The sequence below is a fragment of the Arvicola amphibius genome, chromosome 5 (assembly GCF_903992535.2).
Source record: "Arvicola amphibius chromosome 5, mArvAmp1.2, whole genome shotgun sequence".
NCBI lineage: Eukaryota > Metazoa > Chordata > Mammalia > Rodentia > Cricetidae > Arvicola > Arvicola amphibius.
The window spans coordinates 71372749-71393303 of record NC_052051.1 but is presented as its reverse complement, the minus strand read 5'-3'; the positions used below and the strand labels follow the sequence as shown (position 1 = coordinate 71393303).

Genomic DNA, 20555 nt, shown 5'->3' with positions numbered 1-20555 from the left:
TGCAGCATACTCTTGTCTTGGGTTGGTTCCACTTCCTGTTAGCACCTTTCCTTGGCAGGTATCACATGACTCTGGCATCTCTAACAGCCAAGGCAACCCAGGCTTCTCCTTCACAGCTTCACACAAAGGTCTCTCTAGACCTTCATTCAGGGACACCCCTGACACATGCCTGGCCTCGGTGGCTTTCCTTAGTCTCGGAGGAATATTCTTCAACCCTTTTTTATAACCATATGGCCGAAGTTGTCAAGTTCTGCTGCTTGCTGGGGCTGGAACATGGTCCCTCATCTAATTTTAGCTTCAGCAGCTTCCTATTTTCCATGGTTCCCTTCACTGCCTAAGCTTAAACTGTCCTGGAACTTGCTCTGTAGACCAGGCTAGCCTCAATCTCAAGAGATTCAGCAACTTCTACATTCTGAGTGCTGGAATTAAAGGCATGCACAACTACACCTGGCTCTAAACTGTTCTTTAAACAAACTGGAAATTTAGTTGGGTGGGCTCTTGCCCTGAGGTGACCAATCCCTTTGTTTAATTTCTTAATCTGTTTATCTCCTTAACAGGGGATTTAGCTCCACTCCTCTTCCTGGTGCCCTTTTCTCCTCAGCTTGCTCCTTTTCATTATAAGTCTTAAGCTTAAATACTAGTAACCACACGACAGAGTCCATACTAGGCTATTTTGAGATTTCCTTTGACAAAGGAATTAATCCAGAACTCTTCACTTTGGCCTCAGGCAGACTCTTTGAATAATGCAGAAAAGCAGCTACACTCTTCACCAAAATATCACAAGAACTATCTCTAGGTAACATACTAAATTCCTCTCTGAAGCATCTTGAGCAGCCCACACAGTTCAAACATAGTTCAAATCACTCTTAGCACCACTGTCTTCCATTCTTCTACCGGGATCACCCATGAAGTAGCACTTAAAGCATTCCACTGCTTTCCTAACCCAGACTCCCAAAGTCCAAATTCCTCCAAACCAAAACCACAGTCAGGTCTTTCACAAGAATACCCCAGTCCCTGGAACCAACTTCTGTCTTAGTTAGGGTTTCTATTGATGTGAAAAGACACCATGACCATGTCAGCTCTTAAAAAGGAAATCATTTAATTGAGGTGCAGCTTACAGTTTTGGAGGTTTAGTCCATTATTATAACAGCAGGGAGCATGGCAGCATGCAGGCAGACATGGTACTGGCTACATCTTGGTCAGAAGGCAACAGGAAGTGAACTGAGTCACTGGGTGTGGCTTGAGCATATATGAGACCTCAAAGCCTACGACCCCAGAGACGTACTTCCTCCAACAAGGCCACACCCACTCCAGCAAACCCTAATAGTGCCACTCCCTTTGGGGTCTATTTTCTTTCAAACCACTACACATGCCATACTCAATGACAACTTCTACTTTCCCCCAAGCCTTTGGAACCATCCAAAGCAAATTCAGTGTCCCAGGCATGAGAACTCTCCATTCTCCCAGTGACATCAAAGCAAAGAACATAGCAGAGTAATAACCTTGTCTCCTGCTCTGGTCCCACTTTTATATAATCTACTCACTTTTGGGAGCCTATGGAAACTACCTTCCCATGATGCTTTTATAAGCTGAGTTTCTCTTACATATTGCTCACATTCTCACAGAACAGTTGTTTTCAGGCCTTGAGTTGTTGTGTTTTGTTTTTGTTTTTTAGAAAAAAATTAACTGGGTCTTCTGAAGCTCTGGCTGGTCTAGATCTTGCAAAACTCCTACTGATTCTGCCCTCTGAGTGCTGGACTCTCAGGCCTTCATCCCAGCCCTCTCCTCACTATTCAGGACTTCTTCTAGAGTGACTATCTATATCCTTTATGGGTTCTCTCAGGGTACCCTAAATGCCTTGAATTCAACTCTTTCTTTGACTGATTTCTAAGTTATTGGTAGCTAGAGCTATTTTTTTCCACCATAATAGTTGAAACTTTAGCTATTTAAATTGTCTCCGTAGACACAAGTATGAACACTCTCACATGGTCTCATCTGCAGGTTTGGCTGAGGTGAGCTCCAAAGGAAGACCTGACAATTAACAGCCCTGGTTTTTTATGCTGAAGGAAAGAAAAGATTGATATTTGAAAAGAACAACCACTAATTAGGAATAACATGTTCTGAAATCAGTCAGTTTATGGAAAGCCTCACTGCCATAGCCCATCACTGATGGCCTTGTGACTGACATCCAGCCTATTAGTGACAGCCAGCACTTAGCACAGTGGCTTCTAATGCTATCATTGGACATGTTTTCTTGTGAATGAATATTCAATAGACAAATAAAATGAGTTTTATTTTATCACCATTCTATTATAAACCATTACAATGTCTGCGAAATCTAGACTTTATATATGAGCCATTTGCAGGCAAATTCAGCAAACAAGAAATCATAAAGAAGAACCAAATCATCAGGGAAATAGAATTAGAGCAGGAGACAGATTATTTGTGTGCCTAGTATATTAGATAAAGAATGACTACTTTTAATGTCTTGTGTGATATTTTTATCCCAATGTACAAAATATAGGTGGTTAGGAAGAATTCATTTTTAACTGGGTTTCCTAGTTGTTGTTTTTTCTAGTTCAGTGTAGTTTTGTGTGTGTGTCTGTGTGTGTGTGTGTGTGTGTGTGTGTGTGTGTGTGTGTTTGGTTTGGTTTTTCAAGACAGGGTTTCTCTGTGTAACAGCCCTAGCTGTCCTGGAATTAGCTCTGTAGATCAGGCTGGCCTCAAACTCACAGAGATTCGCCTGCATCTGCCTCCTGAGTACTGGAATTAAAGGTGTGCGCCACCATTGTCTGGCTCAGTGTAGTTTTTGTTTCTTGGTATGCACAGGAACTTGAATGCACACCCGACAATACTACATGCAGAGCTCTGAGTATCTGTTGTGATACCTGCTGTGATATCCAAGCCCAGAAATCACAACATCAAGTTCAGGGTCTGTACCTCAGACACCAGAAGAAGAACCCTTTGTTGTCTACTGTAGCCAGACTTTCTTTGGACCACTGGCCCGCAAATAATGACCTGGAGATTTATTATTAATTATAAAAATTTGGCCTTTATCTTAGGCTTGTCCTCATCTAGCTCTTACAACTCAGATTAACCTGCTTCTATTAATCTACACTCTGCCATGTGGCTTTTACTTTCTTTCCTCAGTACATTTGACTTGCTCCAAGTCTGCTGGCCAAATTCTCATGCCTACATTCCTCCTCCTCCTCTTCATCTCTCTCCCCAGAAATCCTGCCTATCCTCTCCTTGCTAATGGCTATTCAGCTTGTTATTAAACCAATCAGAAAGCACCTTAGGCAGAGACACATCTTTCCAGTGTACACAAATATTCCACAACAATCTACGGAAGAGGTGGTTCCTCTTCACAGCATTGAGGTTCCACAGTCTTGACTTTTCCCATCAGTTTCCAGGACCCTAGGGTAGTAGCTGTGGTACCCAGTCATAATCCTGCACACTGTAATCCTCAGGGTGAGAAATGGAAAGATCCAAATCCACGGAGTCTAGAATTCTCAAAACTGCTTTCTCAAAAGATTAAAATTCTGAAAGCTGAAATCACGACAGCTAAAGCGGTCAAACCATAATTCTTATTAAAATAATTAAAATAAATGCCCTGCAAGAGGGATGCGAGGTGGTTGCATTGTGTCAGGTGGAACAAATACCCGAAAACCCAGTAAAGAATTAGCCTGGACAACTGTGAGGAAATTGAACAGGTGCTTTAGCGAGGAAATATTGTCCCTCTGATCCTTCTGACTTGAAATTGGGAGCTAAAGACGGGAAACTGCGCCAACAGGAGGTGTTTTTAACAGAAAACACAGCCAACCCCTCACAAACGGACAGTAAATATTATCTTCTCTCACTCCTTCCCGGGCTCCCCGGAACATCCCATTGGCTGATCAAGTCAGCCAAATAAGAAAAGCAGCGTGGTAAAGGTGCTCAGAGGTCAGCCTTCTGGGGAACAGAGAAAAGCAGAGACCAATTTTTCCTTTTTTCCTGGAGAATACTGACAACAAAATAAAAGCAAACACTAGCCCACCCAAGTTTGCATAGCAAATGTTACTGACAGCACAGATATAGCTTAGGGACTCTCTTGGCACAGGCCATTGGTCAAGGCAGGATTAACTATGGCTATCTACCTGTTTAGGTCTCAGTAGGACACAGTAGGATTTCAGCACCCTGACTCTACAGGCCTTTTGAACAGGTGAGCGCCAGTGTTCAGCATCCTAGACAGTGTCACATTTTTGCATGGAGATAGAGCCTTTCTCCCTCTTCTCTCAAGTAGGAGACACCATTTCAGTGATACAGTGTTGCAGGCTTTTGGATTACAAGTCATTCTTGGACACACCCTTAAGCCACTATGCTAGAAACAGTTAACAGGGAACAAGTAAAATGTATCCAACTGGCAAGACTATCACCACCCCCAGCCCAGCACCTGGCCAAGAGGGTTATATCCTTGGGCGCCAGAAAACAAGAGTCTTGCTGCAGAAAAAAAAAAAAAAGCAAAATAACCCATTTGTTTAGTGAATTCAGAAATACTTAAGTCTCTGCCAAAGGGAGCGCAAAGCAATCCAGTTCCAGGATTCAGTTTGAGTAGTTGCTACCATTCCGCCTCTAATCCTCTTATGTCCTTCCCATGCTTCTCATTAGCCATGAACTGCCTGTGTTCCACAAGAGCAGTTAAATCCATACCACGGTTTTGCATGACCCATCCACAGGGCTGCTTTATCAGCATCAGTGGCGGCCCCCAATCTTCAGCCACCCCTGTACTTTTATCCTTCTTGCTGCTTTCAGCCATAAAGCATAAATCCACTCCCGGATTTTCCTGGGCTCTTCTGAGGAGGACTAATCCCCAGCAGCCTTTCAGCCCAGGTTGTTCCCTTGATGGTGTCCTAATGGTGATCCTCCCTTCTGGTCATTTCTGGCCTCCCGCGCACATGCACTAACTCATTACTATCAAGAGGGTAAGGAAATCCCTCAGCACTGAGATAAGGTTGCAGTTGGTACACAACCTTCGTGTAACTGCAGTTCAGGGGCCGGGTGTATACAGCTCCAGTACTGTTTGGTGGAAATAGAAACTGGGGGCTTGGGACAACAGTGTACAATGCACCTGTCTCCATGGCTCTATTTCATATCCTCCCCCAATCGACCCTAGCGTCCAGCTTTCTTCTTCCACTGAGAGGTGCCCCTAGGTTGGAAAGAACAGGTACAATAAATTCCAGAAAGTGCTCATGGTTGCTAAAAAAGAAAATGGTGTTTTACATATGGAGAGAGGCCATCAAAAGGGTATCATTTTAGAAGGAGCAGTGGTTCTCAACCTGTGGGTGTCAACCTCTTGGGATTGAACAACCCTTTCAGGGGGGTCACATATCAGATATTTAACATTAGCAAAGTTACAGTTATAAGGTAGCAATTAAATATTTTACCCGTGGGGGACACTGTAGCACGAGGAACTCTATTAAAGGGTGGCAGTATTAGAAAAGTTCTAAAGTCTAGAGCTTGGCATCTGTTCATTGCCTGCCCCACCTCCAGGCAAGTTCTTTTAGACATTTTAGAAAGGGGAAGTCAATCATTTAAAAATAAATAAAAGCATACAGTAAGAGTACATTTCCCACTTTTGCCTCAAACTTCCTATGGAACTGTGTGATCTTGTTTTTTCTTTAAAACTTTAATTTAATTTGTTCAGTGTTCTAGTTAGCTGTGGTTGTAAACTTGGCACAGTCTAGAGTGCTCTCCAGGGCAATTTGGATGTGTCTGTCCCCAACCAACTGTTACAGAGTGACCCTTCCACTTTCTAAAAAAACAGACCCAGTATTAAGTTCCTGCCAGTCAGTGCTTCCTAGTCTTCAGGGCCCAGATGCCTGTCCACGGTAAGGCAGGAATTATGGGTTGATGCGTGAGGATCTTACTGGAACACACAACAGAAACCTTGAAGCCAGTGAAGCTAAGGGGGTCAAAACCAAGTGGGAAGTTACCTGCTGTCAGATACAAGGTAGCAGTGGAGTCCTAAAGGGAGCATATATCAAAAGCATCGGGGATAGACTACTCCAGAGGAGAGGAGAAACTTAAAATCTGCATATGGCCACTTCATTCCTAAGCTTGCGCTTGCAGATTTGCCAAAGGCATTATAATGGCAAGAAGATACTGACATTCGTCTGTGTCCTTTAGAGAACAGCTTTCTAAACAATTAGCCATCTTGGGGGTGGGTAGTTATCCCCACTCAAACCCAAAGTGCACCTCCTTTTGTCTTTATAATAGAAGACCCAGAGAACTCAGTCCTGTGAGCTCTCTTGCTCCTTTGTTCAGCCATTATTGGGGTTAGTGGAGAAGTCACAATCCAGGAAAGGATGGTCTCTTGCGGACCCTGTTCACCTATATTGCTCCCCCAATCATCTCTACTTCCCCCTATCATGTTGGATAGGAAAAACAGAGCCTGGGCCTGGTGAGAGGGGCTGGGAATCCCACAACACCTTCCAGGAGACATGACAGGAGCTGGCAGCATGAAGAAAAGAGGTGGTGATGGGGGGTTTGCTGAAAGTCCCTGTTAGGACTTCTGAGCCTAACAATCTGTGAAAAGCAAGGCCTTTAACAGAGGACTCACTTTGACTTTTTGGGCAGGGGAAACGAATCAGTTAAAAGTAAACGAGAACATGTATTCAAGGGTACACCTTGTCCTTGTCTGCCTGATGCTTTAATATGGCACCGTGTGATCCTGCTTCGCCATTTTCTCCAGTATGGATTTTTTTTGGCATTCATTTTTATTTCTAAATATATTGCGCTAAATTAGTATTTCTCTCAGTTACTCCATTTTTTTCTTCAGTTAGGGCACAGACAAAAGAAATTATTCCATTTAAATATAGGTTAGTGAGCCATTGAGTTTATTGGCTTTGCTCAAGGAGTGTGAACGAAGCATTATTTCCAGAAGCATGGAAGAAGGCAGCTGCATTCCCGAAAAAGTGTTCTCTCGCCTGGGTGTATAGGAATATAGGCAGTGGATGTTTTGCTCTTCTGGGCAGAGGGAGGGATCATAAAATCATTAATGAATTGAGAAAATGCACTTTTGTAGGGGCTGAGGGAGATTATATCCACTTTTCCAAGTACGTGAGAGAAATGTTCTCCAGGGGTGAAACTGCTTAGGTAATGAAAGCACTTGCTAGCAAGCCTGATAAGCCCAGGAAGAAAATGATGGAAGGAGAGAATGGATTCCAGCAAGGTGTCCTCTGACCTCCGTGGTGTGCTCACAGACATACCTTCCCATGCTCAAATGCATACATAGTACAAAAATTAAATGTGATTTTAAGAAGGGAAACTTTCTTTAGGATATTTACAGTCACCAAGGAAATGTGGTGATTGTTGTACTCACAAGCTTGGGAAATTAACATCTATTAGCAAAGGTTATTATCTTTAACCCACGATAGGAGGGGTGGCTCTCAGAGAGGAGGACCAGTTCACAGAACTTAGATACAGATAGCTAATGCTCCATCTCGCTACTAGTGACAGAAGTTCCTAGTACACGAAGTGCAGGTCTTTCGGATCTCTCAAGTCTCTCTACCACACAGCCCCTGTGAGACCAGCGTAAAGGAGAATTCGCTCCAGGGTCCATCGCCCCACCCCTTCTCCCACGCCCACCTCGTTATCAGCTTTACAAAGCTGAAAATCAGCCCCTTCCGGTCCTGCAGTGGTCCCAGTCAGTTCAGCCCCTCAGGCTTGTGGTACTCAATTTTGATTTATAGAAAACAAATTTAAAAATTCCGTTTCCATACATTTTACTCTCAGGCTGAAAATTTGAAACTCATCAGAGGGGCAGGAGAGAGCATATCCTCTGGGCCAATGTTAGAAATAAGGTTGAGGTCTCAAAGACAGCCCACCACTCCAGCTAACTTGTCTGCACAAGACAAGTTTCCTCTTGATAAAGAGGGTGTGCTCAAAGAGCCAACACCTCGGAGGACTCAGGCAGGGCGTCTGGTTATCAGGTTTTTATGCTAATTCAGGTACTGACTGTGTCTTTCCCCATTGGTGGAAATTTCCTCATTGCCTGAATTCAATTGACTAGGATGAAATAAAAAAAAATTGGCGGTGGGAGGAGGTCACTGCTCCAGGTCATCACATTACTGGAAAGTGTTTTTGTTTTGTTTTGTTTTGTCTTGTTTTGTTTCTTTCCTCCGAGAACAGGTTTCTCTGTGTGACAGCTCTGGCTGTCCTGGAACTAGCTCTTGTAGACTAGGCTGGCCTTGAACTCCGCATTGAGAGGATTAAAGGTCTGTCAGGGCAGCTGCAGCCACCTGACTCAAATTACTGGAAGGTTTTACTGGGGGAGGGGGGAAGAGGATTGAAACATTTGTAGAGAAGTCTTACAAATTGGGGATAAAAATAATTAAATTACTTGTCCTAAACATGAGTTTCCTAGTACTTGATGGAAAAGATTCATATTTGATAATTTTACACTAAGTAGTTGGTAGAAACTTTCTCCGGGATGTGAGTAGAGGCTTTCAAAATTAACATTTGTTAGGTATCTAGATAAGGAGTTTACCCAGAGATTTTTTTTTCTTTTTTCTGTTGTTCTCCCCCCACACCACCCCTACAGTTTCTCTGTACCTTTGGGGCCTGTCCTGAAACTAGCTCTTGTAGACCAGGCTGGCCTCGAACCCACAGAAATCTGCCTGTCAATGCCTCCCGAGTGTTGTGATTAAAAGCGTGCGCCACCACCGCCCGGCCAATTATTTTTATGTTTAGGTTCATTTTGCTTTGTGGGCAGTGGTAGAATGCTAACCTCCCGATTATTTTGAAGTTGGTGCGCCTTTCCTTGTGTCTCTTTCTCTGCCCATTCCTTCGGTAGAAAGGAAAGGGCTCAGAGCCGCAAAGCAGAGTGCCGGTGGGGGTGGGGCGAAGGAGTCAGGCAATTGAAGATCGTGGGTTGGAAATAAGTAATGGGTTTGGGACCCAAAGGCCCGGGATGATTAGTGTCAGGTTTAGGGAGAGGCTTGGAGGATAGCACATATAAAATGGCAGGAAGAAGAGAGAGAAGACTCGGGAACGACTGGCAGGGTTCTGGCTAACCTTAGGAGATGGGATGGGAAGGGAAATGCGCAGCAGCAGACCAGACACAGCGCCAGCCAGCAGCGCCCAGCGGGGCAGACGGGCCGCGGAGTGGGCGGGACAGACAGGCCGCGGGGTGGGCGGGGCCCCAAGGGGGCGGGGCCGGGCGACAGTTACATAACTAACCTGTGCAAGCGCCGCGGAACGGTTCGGGCGGCGGGGGCGGGGCCGGGGTGGTGCCAGGCTGCAGCGGGCCGGGCAAGATGGCTGCCGTAGAGGCCGAGACGGCGCCGCTGACCCTGGAGTCGCTGCCCACCGACCCCCTTCTGCTGATCTTATCCTTCGTCGACTACAGGGACCTGATCAAGTAATGGGGCGGCGCTCATGGCAGGGGTGGGAATGTGGAAGGAAGCGGCGAAGGAGGCAGGGAAGGAGGCCCAGGGTCGCTGGCTGGACGCGGGCTTCCTCCGCACCAGGGGGTGACTGCAGGGCAGCCGTTATCCTGCAGAGCCACGGCGGGGGCTAGGGAAGACGCTGAGGAGGGGGCTGGGCATCCAGGCCCCACTCCTGCCCAGGTCCCCGGGGACTTCGCGCCCTCTCCCTCAAGCCTTGGCTAGGCCGGTTTGCCGAGGAGAAAGGTGGCTCCCTGGTGCCCATGCCGGGGACCCTCGCTGGCCCTTGGGGACCTGGTCTGGCGCCGTGGAAAGGCCACTGTCCCGGCCCACGAGCATCCCTGTCGGGCCTGGGATCCAAGATGACCAGAGCCCACGTGGGCAGGGAGAACGCGCTCGAGGAGGTCTGCGACCTTCTGACTCTCTCTGGTGCCACCGTGGTCACCGGCAGCATGCACTTTCTCTTGTGTTTGCGACTTTTTTTGGCTGTCAGTTTTCCTTTTTACGGTGGGTGGTTGGATTTTGTGTTTTGTCACCGACTTCCGGTGAGGCCTTACAGGTTGACTGCGGTTACCTCAGGGTTTCCCAAATTACCAACGTTTGCTCCAAAAAAAAAATACCCTGCATGCTAGTGAGGGTGGCCAAAAACTCAATTCTTTCCAAGAACGGGACTGTTTACGTTGGAGAAAGAAATGGCGCGGCTGCGCCCCCCTTTCTGCCCCCTCCATGTCGCCCCACCCCCATGTTAGGATTGTTTACATCCTTAACAGCATGGCCAGGGTTTTTTGTGCTTCCGCGTGTTTGTAAAAAGGCCCTCTCCTATGGGGAAGATACAGTTTTGTTTTTTGATTGATTACTGGATCCTGGCGCTTTGATGATTGTGACCTCGGGTTTTAGGGGCCTTTTAGAGGTACGGACTTCCTGGAGTTACAGGTTGGTTGGCCTAGCTAAGTGGTGGCAGAGGTACGTCCTGGATTTTCAGTTATGGCCCTCCACCCTTACCTGCTTACACTTTTGTTTGCCCAGAAAACACATTCTCCCCTACTCAGCCTGAACTAGAGCAGAGAAAGGTTTTCTGTGGGAAATGCTGTCCAACTCAAATTGATTCATCTGAAATACTCTCCACCTATAACCGATCTTGACAGCCTTCTATCTTTGATTGCTGCCAGAGTTATCTTCCGAAGACGAACCTGGCTGTCATTCTTAAAAGCCTGGCATAGCCTGGCATAGCCCTGCTTGCAGACTGTACCCTGCACGTCTGCAGTGTTTAAGGCCCTTATCATCTGGCTTCTTATCTAAGGCCTGTCAGGCCTTCCCCGTTATCGTGTTTGCACAGTGCACTCGGGCTAGAGCGGGCCTCAGGCGGCACACCACACACTTGCACATTGTTGTGTAAGCTCTGCTTCTTGTCCCGAGCGCTCACTCTGCTCAGCTTGGCAACCTTACTCTCCCACCATCTTCCTTCAGCTACAGTTGGTCATAGCTGTGCGCACTTCGAGTGGGAGGATTGTTTATTTTTGTATTCATTCGTTCAGTCAATATTTTGGAGTGCCTGCCATGTGTCAGTTAAATGTTGGCATACAATAGTGAATTGGAAATAGGATCTTTTAAAGATGTAGCTTAAATACATTTCCGTCTTAGACAAGATGGAAACAGAGAAGTGCAGAACAGTCGTTAGGAAGGAATACACACGTGGTACTGTTGGGACGTGGAGGCTGAGGTGACTAACTCGGTGGCAAATCTGAAGTATGGCAGAGTGCAGTTCTGTCCTCGTGCAGGGAGCAGTGTTGAGAGGCTCGGGGTCTGTAAATAGTGTGGCCTGTTCAACTAGAAAAACGAGAAAGCTGTTTGTGCTGGAGGTGGTAATGACTAACAGGCAGGCTGCATGAAGGGTGGCTGGCGAGATGATGTAGTCTTGTAAAGAGCAGATTTCAATTCAGAGCTTTAGGTAGTAATCAGAATTTTCAGCTAAAGTGACATGACTCCTCCATAAATGTTTGTGGAAACGAGTGGCATTGAATACTATTTTTGTCTACAGACTCATCCGGCATACTGCAGCTTCTTCTTGCCCAGTACAGTCCAGCTTTGCCAAGTGTCCAACCTGTTGCCAGGCCCTAACGGCTTTGGTACATATGTGCTTGGCTGCTGTATTAAACTCTATTACTCTATCGGGAATTTAGTTTGAATATGAGATAGTATGCTACTTTCTCCTTACTGCTCACAGGGCAATTATATTAACTCACACATTAAATAGATTGTCAGAGCTACTGCATTACAGCTATATAGGTATTAAGTGGAAATAGGAAAAATAAAGAGAATCAAACAAAATTTAGCAATGACTAGTTTAATCTTTGTTTTTAATTTTTCCTCCTTTTATACTAATTGAATCTGGTTCCTGCCAGTTGTTGCTATGTCAGTCGAAGACTTAGCCAACTTTCAACTCATGATCCATTGTGGAGAAGACATTGCAAAAAATACTGGCTGATAACTGAGTGAGTATTCTGTGACCCTTTGATCTCTTGAGGGTGTAGGCTATGGTGTAGGTGTTTTGTTTTAAGAATAAATTTTTCATTGTTTTCATTCTCTTGTCCGGGCTGGCCTTGACCTTGTTTGCAGTCCTTATGCTTCGGCCTCTGCTGGCATTACAAGGGTGAGCTACCACGCTTGGCACTAAAGCAGTGGTTCTCAACTTTCCTAAATCTGCGACCCTTTAATACAGTTCCTCATGTTGTGATGGCCTCCAATCATAAAAATTTTTTCATAGTTTCTTCATAACTGTGACTTTGCTATTGTTATGCGTCATAATGTAAATATCTGATATGTGGGACGGTCTTAGGCAACCACTGTGAAGGGGTCATTCAACTCCCAAAGGGGTTATGACCTGCAGGTTGAGAATTGCTGCACTAGAGTAATTTTTATTGATACTCAATAATTGCTTGTGTTTATGGGATAAAGTGTAATTCAATACATATTTACAGTGTATAATAAGTCAGGCTAATTAGTATTTCCTGTTTCTTAAGTGTGTTATCATTTTACTGTATTTGGAGTTTTCCAACACCTTTTTAGTTCTTTATAGTTATACAACATAGTAAATTGTAGTAAACTGTAGCCATTGCCTACTAATACTTCCCTTTCTAGTTAACTGTTTTCCAGTGATGCTCTGACCCCCGCCTTTCTTTCTCCCCTTCCCAGACTCTAGTGTAGAATATATAGTTTTGAGTCCTGACCTTTGACTACCATACTACTACCATGCACTGGTTTTCCTTTCCAGCCCTAGTGGGTCCAGTCAGAGTTACCACATTGCCAGAATAAAATGTAGATGACAGTGAGATTTAGGAGAAGTGGAAGGAAAGACAGGAATACCTAACATATTTCTTCAGTTGTGGGAAGTCCGGACCGCTAAAGTTGGTAGAGAACTATAGGTTCTAAGTGTATGTATGTATATATGTTTTTTTTTTTTTTCTTTTTTTTGGTTTTTCGAGACAGGGTTTCTCTGTGGCTTTGGAGCCTGTCCTGGAACTAGCTCTTGTAGACCAGGCTGGTCTCGAACTCACAGAGATCCGCCTGCCTCTGCCTCCCGAGTGCTGGGATTAAAGGCGTGCGCCACCATCGCCCGGCAAATTAGTGGTTTATGTTTTTTTTTTTTTTTTGGTTTTTCGTGTATATATGTGTATATATATGATATGTAATATAGTTAATATATTTAATATATAATATACTTTGGTTTTTCAAGGCAGGGTTTCTCTTCGTAGCCCTGGCTGTCCTGGAATTGGCTTTGTAGACCAGTCTGGCCTTGAACTAAGTATATTATTGAAGCTGAAAGCATTAGTTCTACCAAGGGAAAAGTTAGTAACAGCTGTCAAGCATTGGGAGGAGGAAGAATGAGGAAAGAAGAATTCTAAGTGTCAATATATCCTCATTTTTCACTTTGGGGCATCACCCGATACATGTAAAATTTATAAATCACGGACCCGAGGTATAAGGATTTGGAAATATAGAAACAGTTTCCATAAATAACTTCTAAAGGCTTAGAACTAAAGACATTTTTGTTTTGTTTTGTTTGTTTTGAGACAGGGTTTCTCAAGACTTTAAAAAAAAAAAATCCCAAGCTCAGTTTTTACAGTGCTGAGTATTGTACCCAGGACCTCAGTCATGCTAGGCAAGCATTCTGCAGTTGCCTTACAACCCCAGCCTTGTTGATAACTGTATATGTTTATATTAATGGTACATATTAATAAAAAGATGCTTTATGCCCTCCTTGCACCCCTTCCCCCAACCAAACTGAAACCAAACAAAACGTACACCTGGAGTCAGGTGTGGTGGTATATACCTGGAGTGTAGCACTTGTGAGACTGTCGTAGAGGATTCTGAGTTTGAGGCTAACCTGAACTAACTACATGTACTGTTTCAAAAAACCAAAATGACCTCTGCTCTCTGATTTATTTTTTTCCTTTATATCTAAACCTTTAATTCTACATTTCTAGTTTTCACTGTAGCACCCATCCGTGAACTCAGGCCAGAGTCAGGAGTCATCCTAAGTCTTTCTTTATCCCTGCGTTCACCTGAATCCCTAATTTAGCACGTCTGGTCTCCACCTGCACTCATCCCACCTGGTTACCACAGCGTTCTTCAGTCTCTGGCCTCTTTCTGGGACTGCTTCAGACCTTCCCTGAGTCTTCTGGAATGGTCTGGAATGGTCATGGTTACCACAGCATTCTTCAGTCTATGGCCTCTCTCCAGGACTGCTTCAGAACCTCCTTAAGTCTTCTGGAATGGTCTGGAATGGTCCTGGTTTTCTCCCTTAAATCTACCATAACATCCCAAACCACAGCCTCAACTCTCCCCTTTCAACTTCCCCTTAAGCCCTCAGTGGCTCCGCATCTTCTGTAGGAAATGATCTAGGCCCATTTGACAGTACTTTCAAGTACCCTTTGTGGTTGCTTATCCTCTGTTAACATTTTATTCTTTGTTCATGATTAGACTATTTACTTTTTGAAGGGGAAAAAAGTGCATTTTTTAATGTTCTTAGTAGGCAAGTAGAAAATAAATGTTTATATAATTAAAGCAAGGAAAGATTGAATCATGTATTTGTTTTGACTTAAGATTCTCTGGCTTGATCAATGTAGAGCAATATTATGCCATTAGGTTCTAAATATTCTCAAAAATGGGACAACCACTTGTGCTTTTTATATTTTATAATTGAGTCCAGGTTCCATAGCACACACCTGTAACCTAGAGGACAGGGAATCATAGTTCATGTCAGCCAGACCTGCTGAGACTGTCTCAAAAATGTTTGTTTTTTTAACTGATGTGTTTTTAGGAGTAAGTTGAAATTTATACTGATGTACTATTCACATATTTTGTTAAGAAATGGGAAACTTGGGGGGAAATTATGTAGAAAGTAGTGACTAATAAATAACCCTACCATGACATAATAGTCGTAACTATTAAAGTTTTTGGTCTATCACTTCTCATTATCTAGTTCTCTTTGTAGCTAAAATAAGTTAAGAAAATAAAAAGGCAGAGTTACTACAACCTTCCAATAAAGGTGTGTTGGTAAGTAGCAAAAATTATGTGCTAAGCTGAGTTTATGGTACACATTTCTAATTCTAGTACTTGGCATCTAGAGGCATGAAAATCAGAAGTTCAAGGCTATCTTTAGGTGCATAACTAGTTGAAGGCCAACCTTTACTATATATGACCCTGTCTCAAAAAGCAGGAGAAGAAAAAAAGATATGTTAGGGAGGCAGAGGCAGGCGGATCTCTGTGAGTTCGAGACCAGCCTGGTCTACAAGAGCTAGTTCCAGGACAGGCTCCAAAGCCACAGAGAAACCCTGTCTCGAAAAACAAAAACAAAAACAAAAACAAAAACAAAAAAAAATCATTTTAAAAGCTTTCTTAATCTTGTGTGTTTTTTGTTTTGTTTTTTAAATCTATTTAGGGAAGAGAAATCCCGGAAGAATCAGTGCTGGAAATCTCTGTTCATAGATACTTACTCAGATGTAGGAAGATACATCAACCATTATGCTGCTATTAAAAAGGCCTGGGATGACCTCAAGACGTACTTGGAGCCCAGGTGTCCTCGGATGGTTTTATCTCTGAAAGGTACTAGGAACACAGGGTCCCCCGTTTACATTTAGTCAGTATAGCCAGACTAGTTGAAATAACTTTGATCTGTTGTATACCTGGGCTAATCCAACCTCTTAGTTCACCATACACATTTTGTTAATAGACAAGGAAGCATAGTGCTGATGTTGTTACAAGAATCTTGCCCCTTTTGGTTAACCTGGGAACCCATATGGATATTAAATAAAAGCTGAGCTACTTTCTCTATAGCTGTTTTATATAAAGAAACAATGCTAAAATTGCTTGAGAATAACCATTACAATTCATTTTTATTTTTGCAATGTTGGTGATTGAGGCCAGGACCTCATACATTTTAGGCAAGTATTCTACCATGGAACTGTAACCCCAGCCCTAAAGATGATTGTTGTTATTATTGTTTTGTGTGTATGTGTTTAGTGTGTATGTATGTTCACATGTGCTCTTGCATCCCTATTTGGAGGCCAGAGGACATCACATGGCTCTCTGGATCGCTCTCCACTTTATTTACTGGGCTCAATGATTGAGCTAGTCTAGGTAGCCTACTTACCCCAAGTATTCTTGCCTCTACCTCTAAATGCTGCCTCACCTGCTCAGCTTTTATGTAGTTTCTAGGAATCCAAACTCCAGTCGTCATACAAGACATGTTTTATTCATGGAATCATTTCTCCAACCCAAGATTAGTTTTTAATTGAAAACTTTTGTCAATACCTTTTCTTGTTTGATGTCTATCAAATGTTAGGAAAGAACCTGGGTCTTTAAGCATGTTAGAGTAACACAAGAATCCGGACATTTTTCTTTTGGCAGAGTTTTACAAAGTAGTCAAACCAAGATTTGAACTGAAGTCTATTTGACCCCAGAATCTATGTTCTTTCTATTCTATTGCCTAATTATGACTAGAAATAGTAACAAGTTATTTCTGTTGGATTTGTTAACTAATCCCTGTAAAATACATTTATAACTGCTTATCTGTGTAGCATGAATAATAAAAACCCAGAAACAGTTGAAGTTCATTCTGAAGATCAGAAAAGCAAAGCAGCCAACCACTAGAGAGACCTTTTGCCTCTGCCCAATCTTCAGACAAAAAGAGCGATCCTAGAGTACTTTCCACCAACCTCAGTCTCCACACCACTGAGTTCCTGTCTCTTCCCCTTTATATTCCCCTCTCTGCCCAGCCATATCGCTCCTGTCTCCACCTCCTAGTGCTGGGGTTATAAAGGCATGTGATCCCAAATGCAGGGATCACTTTGTGTGAGCTGTTTCTCTTTTAGACAGATTCAATCTTGTGTAGCCCAGAGTGGCCTTGAACTCACAGAGATCCAGTTTCCTCTGTCTCCGTAGTCCAGGGATTAAAGGTGTGTGACCATTGCTTGATTTCTGTGGCTGAGTAGTGGCTTAGCTCTGCACTCTGATCTTCAGGCAAGCTTTATTTATTAAAACAAAAACTATACCACTATAATCTGCTTTCCACTTTGTTTTTTCAGACTTATTCACTAAGTGGAACCATGAGTTTGCTGTGGTTTTGCTAAGCTAAAACTGGAATCTGTTCTTCTTTTTTATTCTTTCTCATTAAAACGAGTCTTTTTGAATTATCATTCCTTTATTCTTTCAGATTTCCATTGTAATTTCTCATGAAAATGTTACTTTCAAACAAATCATGATTTCATGAAAGGATGCTTAAATCTGGGTTAGAAGGCAGAATAATTGGTCTTAGTAGAAGGAGTAGGGTGGAACACTGGAGTTCCCTGTTAATAATCTTAACAGCTTATTCTCTAAGAAGAAATGAGTAGTAACATTCACCTGGCATAAGCATAAACTACTTCAGGAGGACATAATCTGAAAATAAGAATGTAGTGGTGATATGCAAAATAGGTGATAGTTTATAATAGCACAAAGGTAGACATGAAACTAAATGTTTTTGTTGTTTGTTTTTCTGAGACAGGTTATCTTTGTGTGGCCCTGACTGTCCTGGAACTCATTCTGCAGACCAAAATAGAGGTCTGCCTGTCTCTGCAGAGTGCTGGGATCAAAGGTGTGAGCCACCACTGCCTGGTCTCACTTTGGAAGTGTAATCTTTAGTTGTGGTTGAGGGGAGAGAACTTAGCCCATTTTGTTTAGCATATCCAAGGTCTCCTTAAAGGGTCTCTCTATATTAGGGCACTTGGACTGTGAGACTGTAGTGTGATTGTGTAGCTTTTTTTCTTTTGTCCTTTGTTATTCCTAGGCTCCTTGTGTCTGTTCTTTGTTTAGCTGTCAGATTCCTTGGCCACTTCTGCTTTACCACAAGGTGCCAGTTCTCAGGGTGTGTCATGAGTTTGGAATAAGGTTAAAGTCTAGAATATCTACAATGCTGGAAATGCTAGGACTCTCAGACTTATGAGTTTCACAGCTAAATTAAGAACCTAGCTGCTGACTTCAGGGGTCGCAGCTCTTGTTCAATTTTAAGGTTATAAAGGTGTCAGGTAAAAGGAAAATTAGCAGGTAACTAGGTATTGGACATGAGATAGTCTTCTATAGAGTATCTTGAAATTGTATTATATTGATGTTCTTAATTGTGTATTTTCAAGCCATAGTTTCCGTGTGTTGGCTTAGAATTGAGTTGGGAGTTTAATCCTTTAAAGGAACAAACTATTTTAGAGTTTGTGGGACCCATGGTCTCATAGAGACCTGTATTCTGTGTCTAGCCCTGCTGTTAGTCTGTTGTTTCTGGAAAGCAGCCATAGGGAATACAGAAACAAAAATGGAGTGGCTGGATTCCAATAAGAAGAATTAGCCTCTCAACTATAATTTACCAAACCCTGGTTAATTACAAGTACCTTCATTTCACATCGGAGAAAGAATATGAAGAGAGTTTGGGTGGTGTGTGTGTGTTTGATGTCCAATCTTGATTTTCTGGTATTGTAATCATGTATTTCCTTATATCTTTTTGTTAACTATGGTGTTTTTTTCGTTTGTTTGGCTTTTTAGTTTTTGAGACAGGATTTCTTTGTGTAACAGCCCTGGCTTTCCTGGAACTCATTTTGTAGACCAGGCTGTCCTTGAACTCACAGATTCACCTACCTCTGCCTTCTAAGCACTGGGCTTAAAGGCATGCATCACCTGGCTTCAGATATAACGGTTTTTGTTTGTTTACTTTTTGAGACAATGTTTCCCTGTAGCCCTTGCTGTCCTGGAATTAACTTGATAGACCAGGCTGGCCTCAAATTCACAGAGACCCACCTGTCTCTGCCTCCTGAGTGCTGGGATTAAAGATGTGGGCCGACACTGCCCATTTTTTGCTTATTTTTTTAAAAGATGAAAAAAAATAGTATATTTTATGTGTGTGGGTATTTTATCTGTGTACATCTATGCACCATATGCTGTGCCTGGTATCTTTGGAGGCCAGAAGAGGACATCAGATTCTTTGGAAAAGAAATTACAGATGGCTATGAGCCACCATGTGGGTTCTGGAAATTGAACCTAGGTCCTGTGTAAGATGAGCCAGTGCTATTAAACACTGAGCCATCTCTCCAGCATCTGTCTTTTTTTTTTTTCTTTTTCGAGACAGGGTTTCTCTGTAGCTTTGGAGCCTGTCCTGGAACTAGCTCTTGTAGACCAGGCTGGAACTCACAGAGATCCGCCTGCCTCTGCCTCCCGAGTGCTGGGACTAAAGGCGTGCGCCACTGCCGCCGGCTGTCTTTTTGTTTTTATTAGTTACTGGGAGGTTTGCTAAAATTTCCTACTGTGGTAGGCACTGTTCTGAAGTAGCCCAAGATTTTCAGCTTATGGTATACATGCATGGTACAGTTATTTCTCCTTGCATATAGTCAGGGATATAAGAAGTTATTTTGATTCCCATTTTTAATATATTCCAATTATTTACAGTAACTTCTCTATTTTTTAAGAAAGGTGGGAGGCTGGAGAGATGGGTCAGAGGTTAAGAACACTGGCTGTTCTTCCAGAGGTCCTGAGTTTAATTCCCAGCAACCACATGATGGCTCATAACCATCATAACCATGAAGTTCTGGTGCCCTCTCCTGGCATAGAGGAGTACATGCAGGATACATATATACATAATAAATCTTTTTTAAAAAGGGAAAAAATATTTTTTAAAAAAAAAGAAAGGTGAAGAGATTTTGCAGGTATAGTTAAGTTAAATGTAATTCATCCCAAATGAATTGCATTTGGATGTTAATTAAAATGATCCTGAATGGGCCTACATTAAAACGCATCTGGGCCTTTCAGAAGGCAGATTCATAATATGCTTTTTCCTATATACTTTGAGTAAGCAGACTGGTATGTTGAGGAGAAAGCTACCTAATAGGAAATGTCAGGGAGCTCTGAGAGGTTCTTGGAAAAAACTGCAGGTTGCTGGATTCTGCAAATAAGTGAGCTTAGAGAATCTGAAGCAAAAGATGGGTAAGATGAGCTAGCACCTCAGTTAACACCAGGATTTCAACATTGTGATTTAAATAGAGGTTGAGTTTACTTGAATTTTTGATCTGTAGAAACAGAGTTCTTGGCTTGGAGTCCTGGGGGGTGGGGGTGGGGATGAGCTCTGTGTACTCATCCTGACTCAGCTAAGCCGACAGAGGAGGGGCAAGGTGTGTGCCTGTGTGGGAGAGGGGCTTAGGCAAGGAGCCTTGCCCAGCCTGACTGTCCTCGCCTCACCTTTATTTGCAAAATAAGCAAACAAGTGAGTATTGTTTTAAGCTGCTAATACCCGTTGCAGCATTGGAGAATTAATTCACTGCTTGTAAACCTTTTTTTGCCATTTTAACTCTGACATTAGAATATCTTTAAGGCTGTAGGTGATACTTCCCTGCTTAGCCTGCTGCCCCCTTGTACTCCAGGGTTTAAGAGGGGAAAAATGTGTGTATACATATATGCATGTGTGTTTGTGCACAAGCGCATGATGTCTCACTTAGGTATATAAAATTGATTCTTACATAGTGAATTTAACCTGTTATTACTATGAAAGTTCTCTATTAGTTTAATAAAGCTGTTTGATTTAAAGCCTATCTCGTGTATTCTGAGTACAGCCATCCT

General features: G+C 43.0%; 1 protein-coding gene and 1 non-coding gene across 5 annotated transcripts in view; both read left to right on the top strand.

Annotated features, from left to right (window-relative positions):
• The first annotated feature begins 9242 nt into the window (after positions 1–9242).
• Fbxo3 (F-box protein 3) overlaps positions 9243–20555 on the top strand; it is a 29164-nt gene continuing 17851 nt past the window's right edge. For all 4 annotated transcript variants that reach the window (XR_005285385.1, XM_038329843.1, XM_038329845.1 and 1 more), the window contains exons 1-3: positions 9243–9400; positions 11828–11917; positions 15367–15530. Coding sequence is in view for 3 of the 4 variants with exons in the window: in XM_038329843.1 (XP_038185771.1) it covers positions 9297–9400; positions 11828–11917; positions 15367–15530 (358 nt within the window). In the remaining variant the exon portion in view is untranslated. The remainder of the gene's footprint in view (positions 9401–11827; positions 11918–15366; positions 15531–20555) is intronic.
• Positions 20027–20181, top strand: LOC119815972. The gene has a single exon (XR_005285642.1).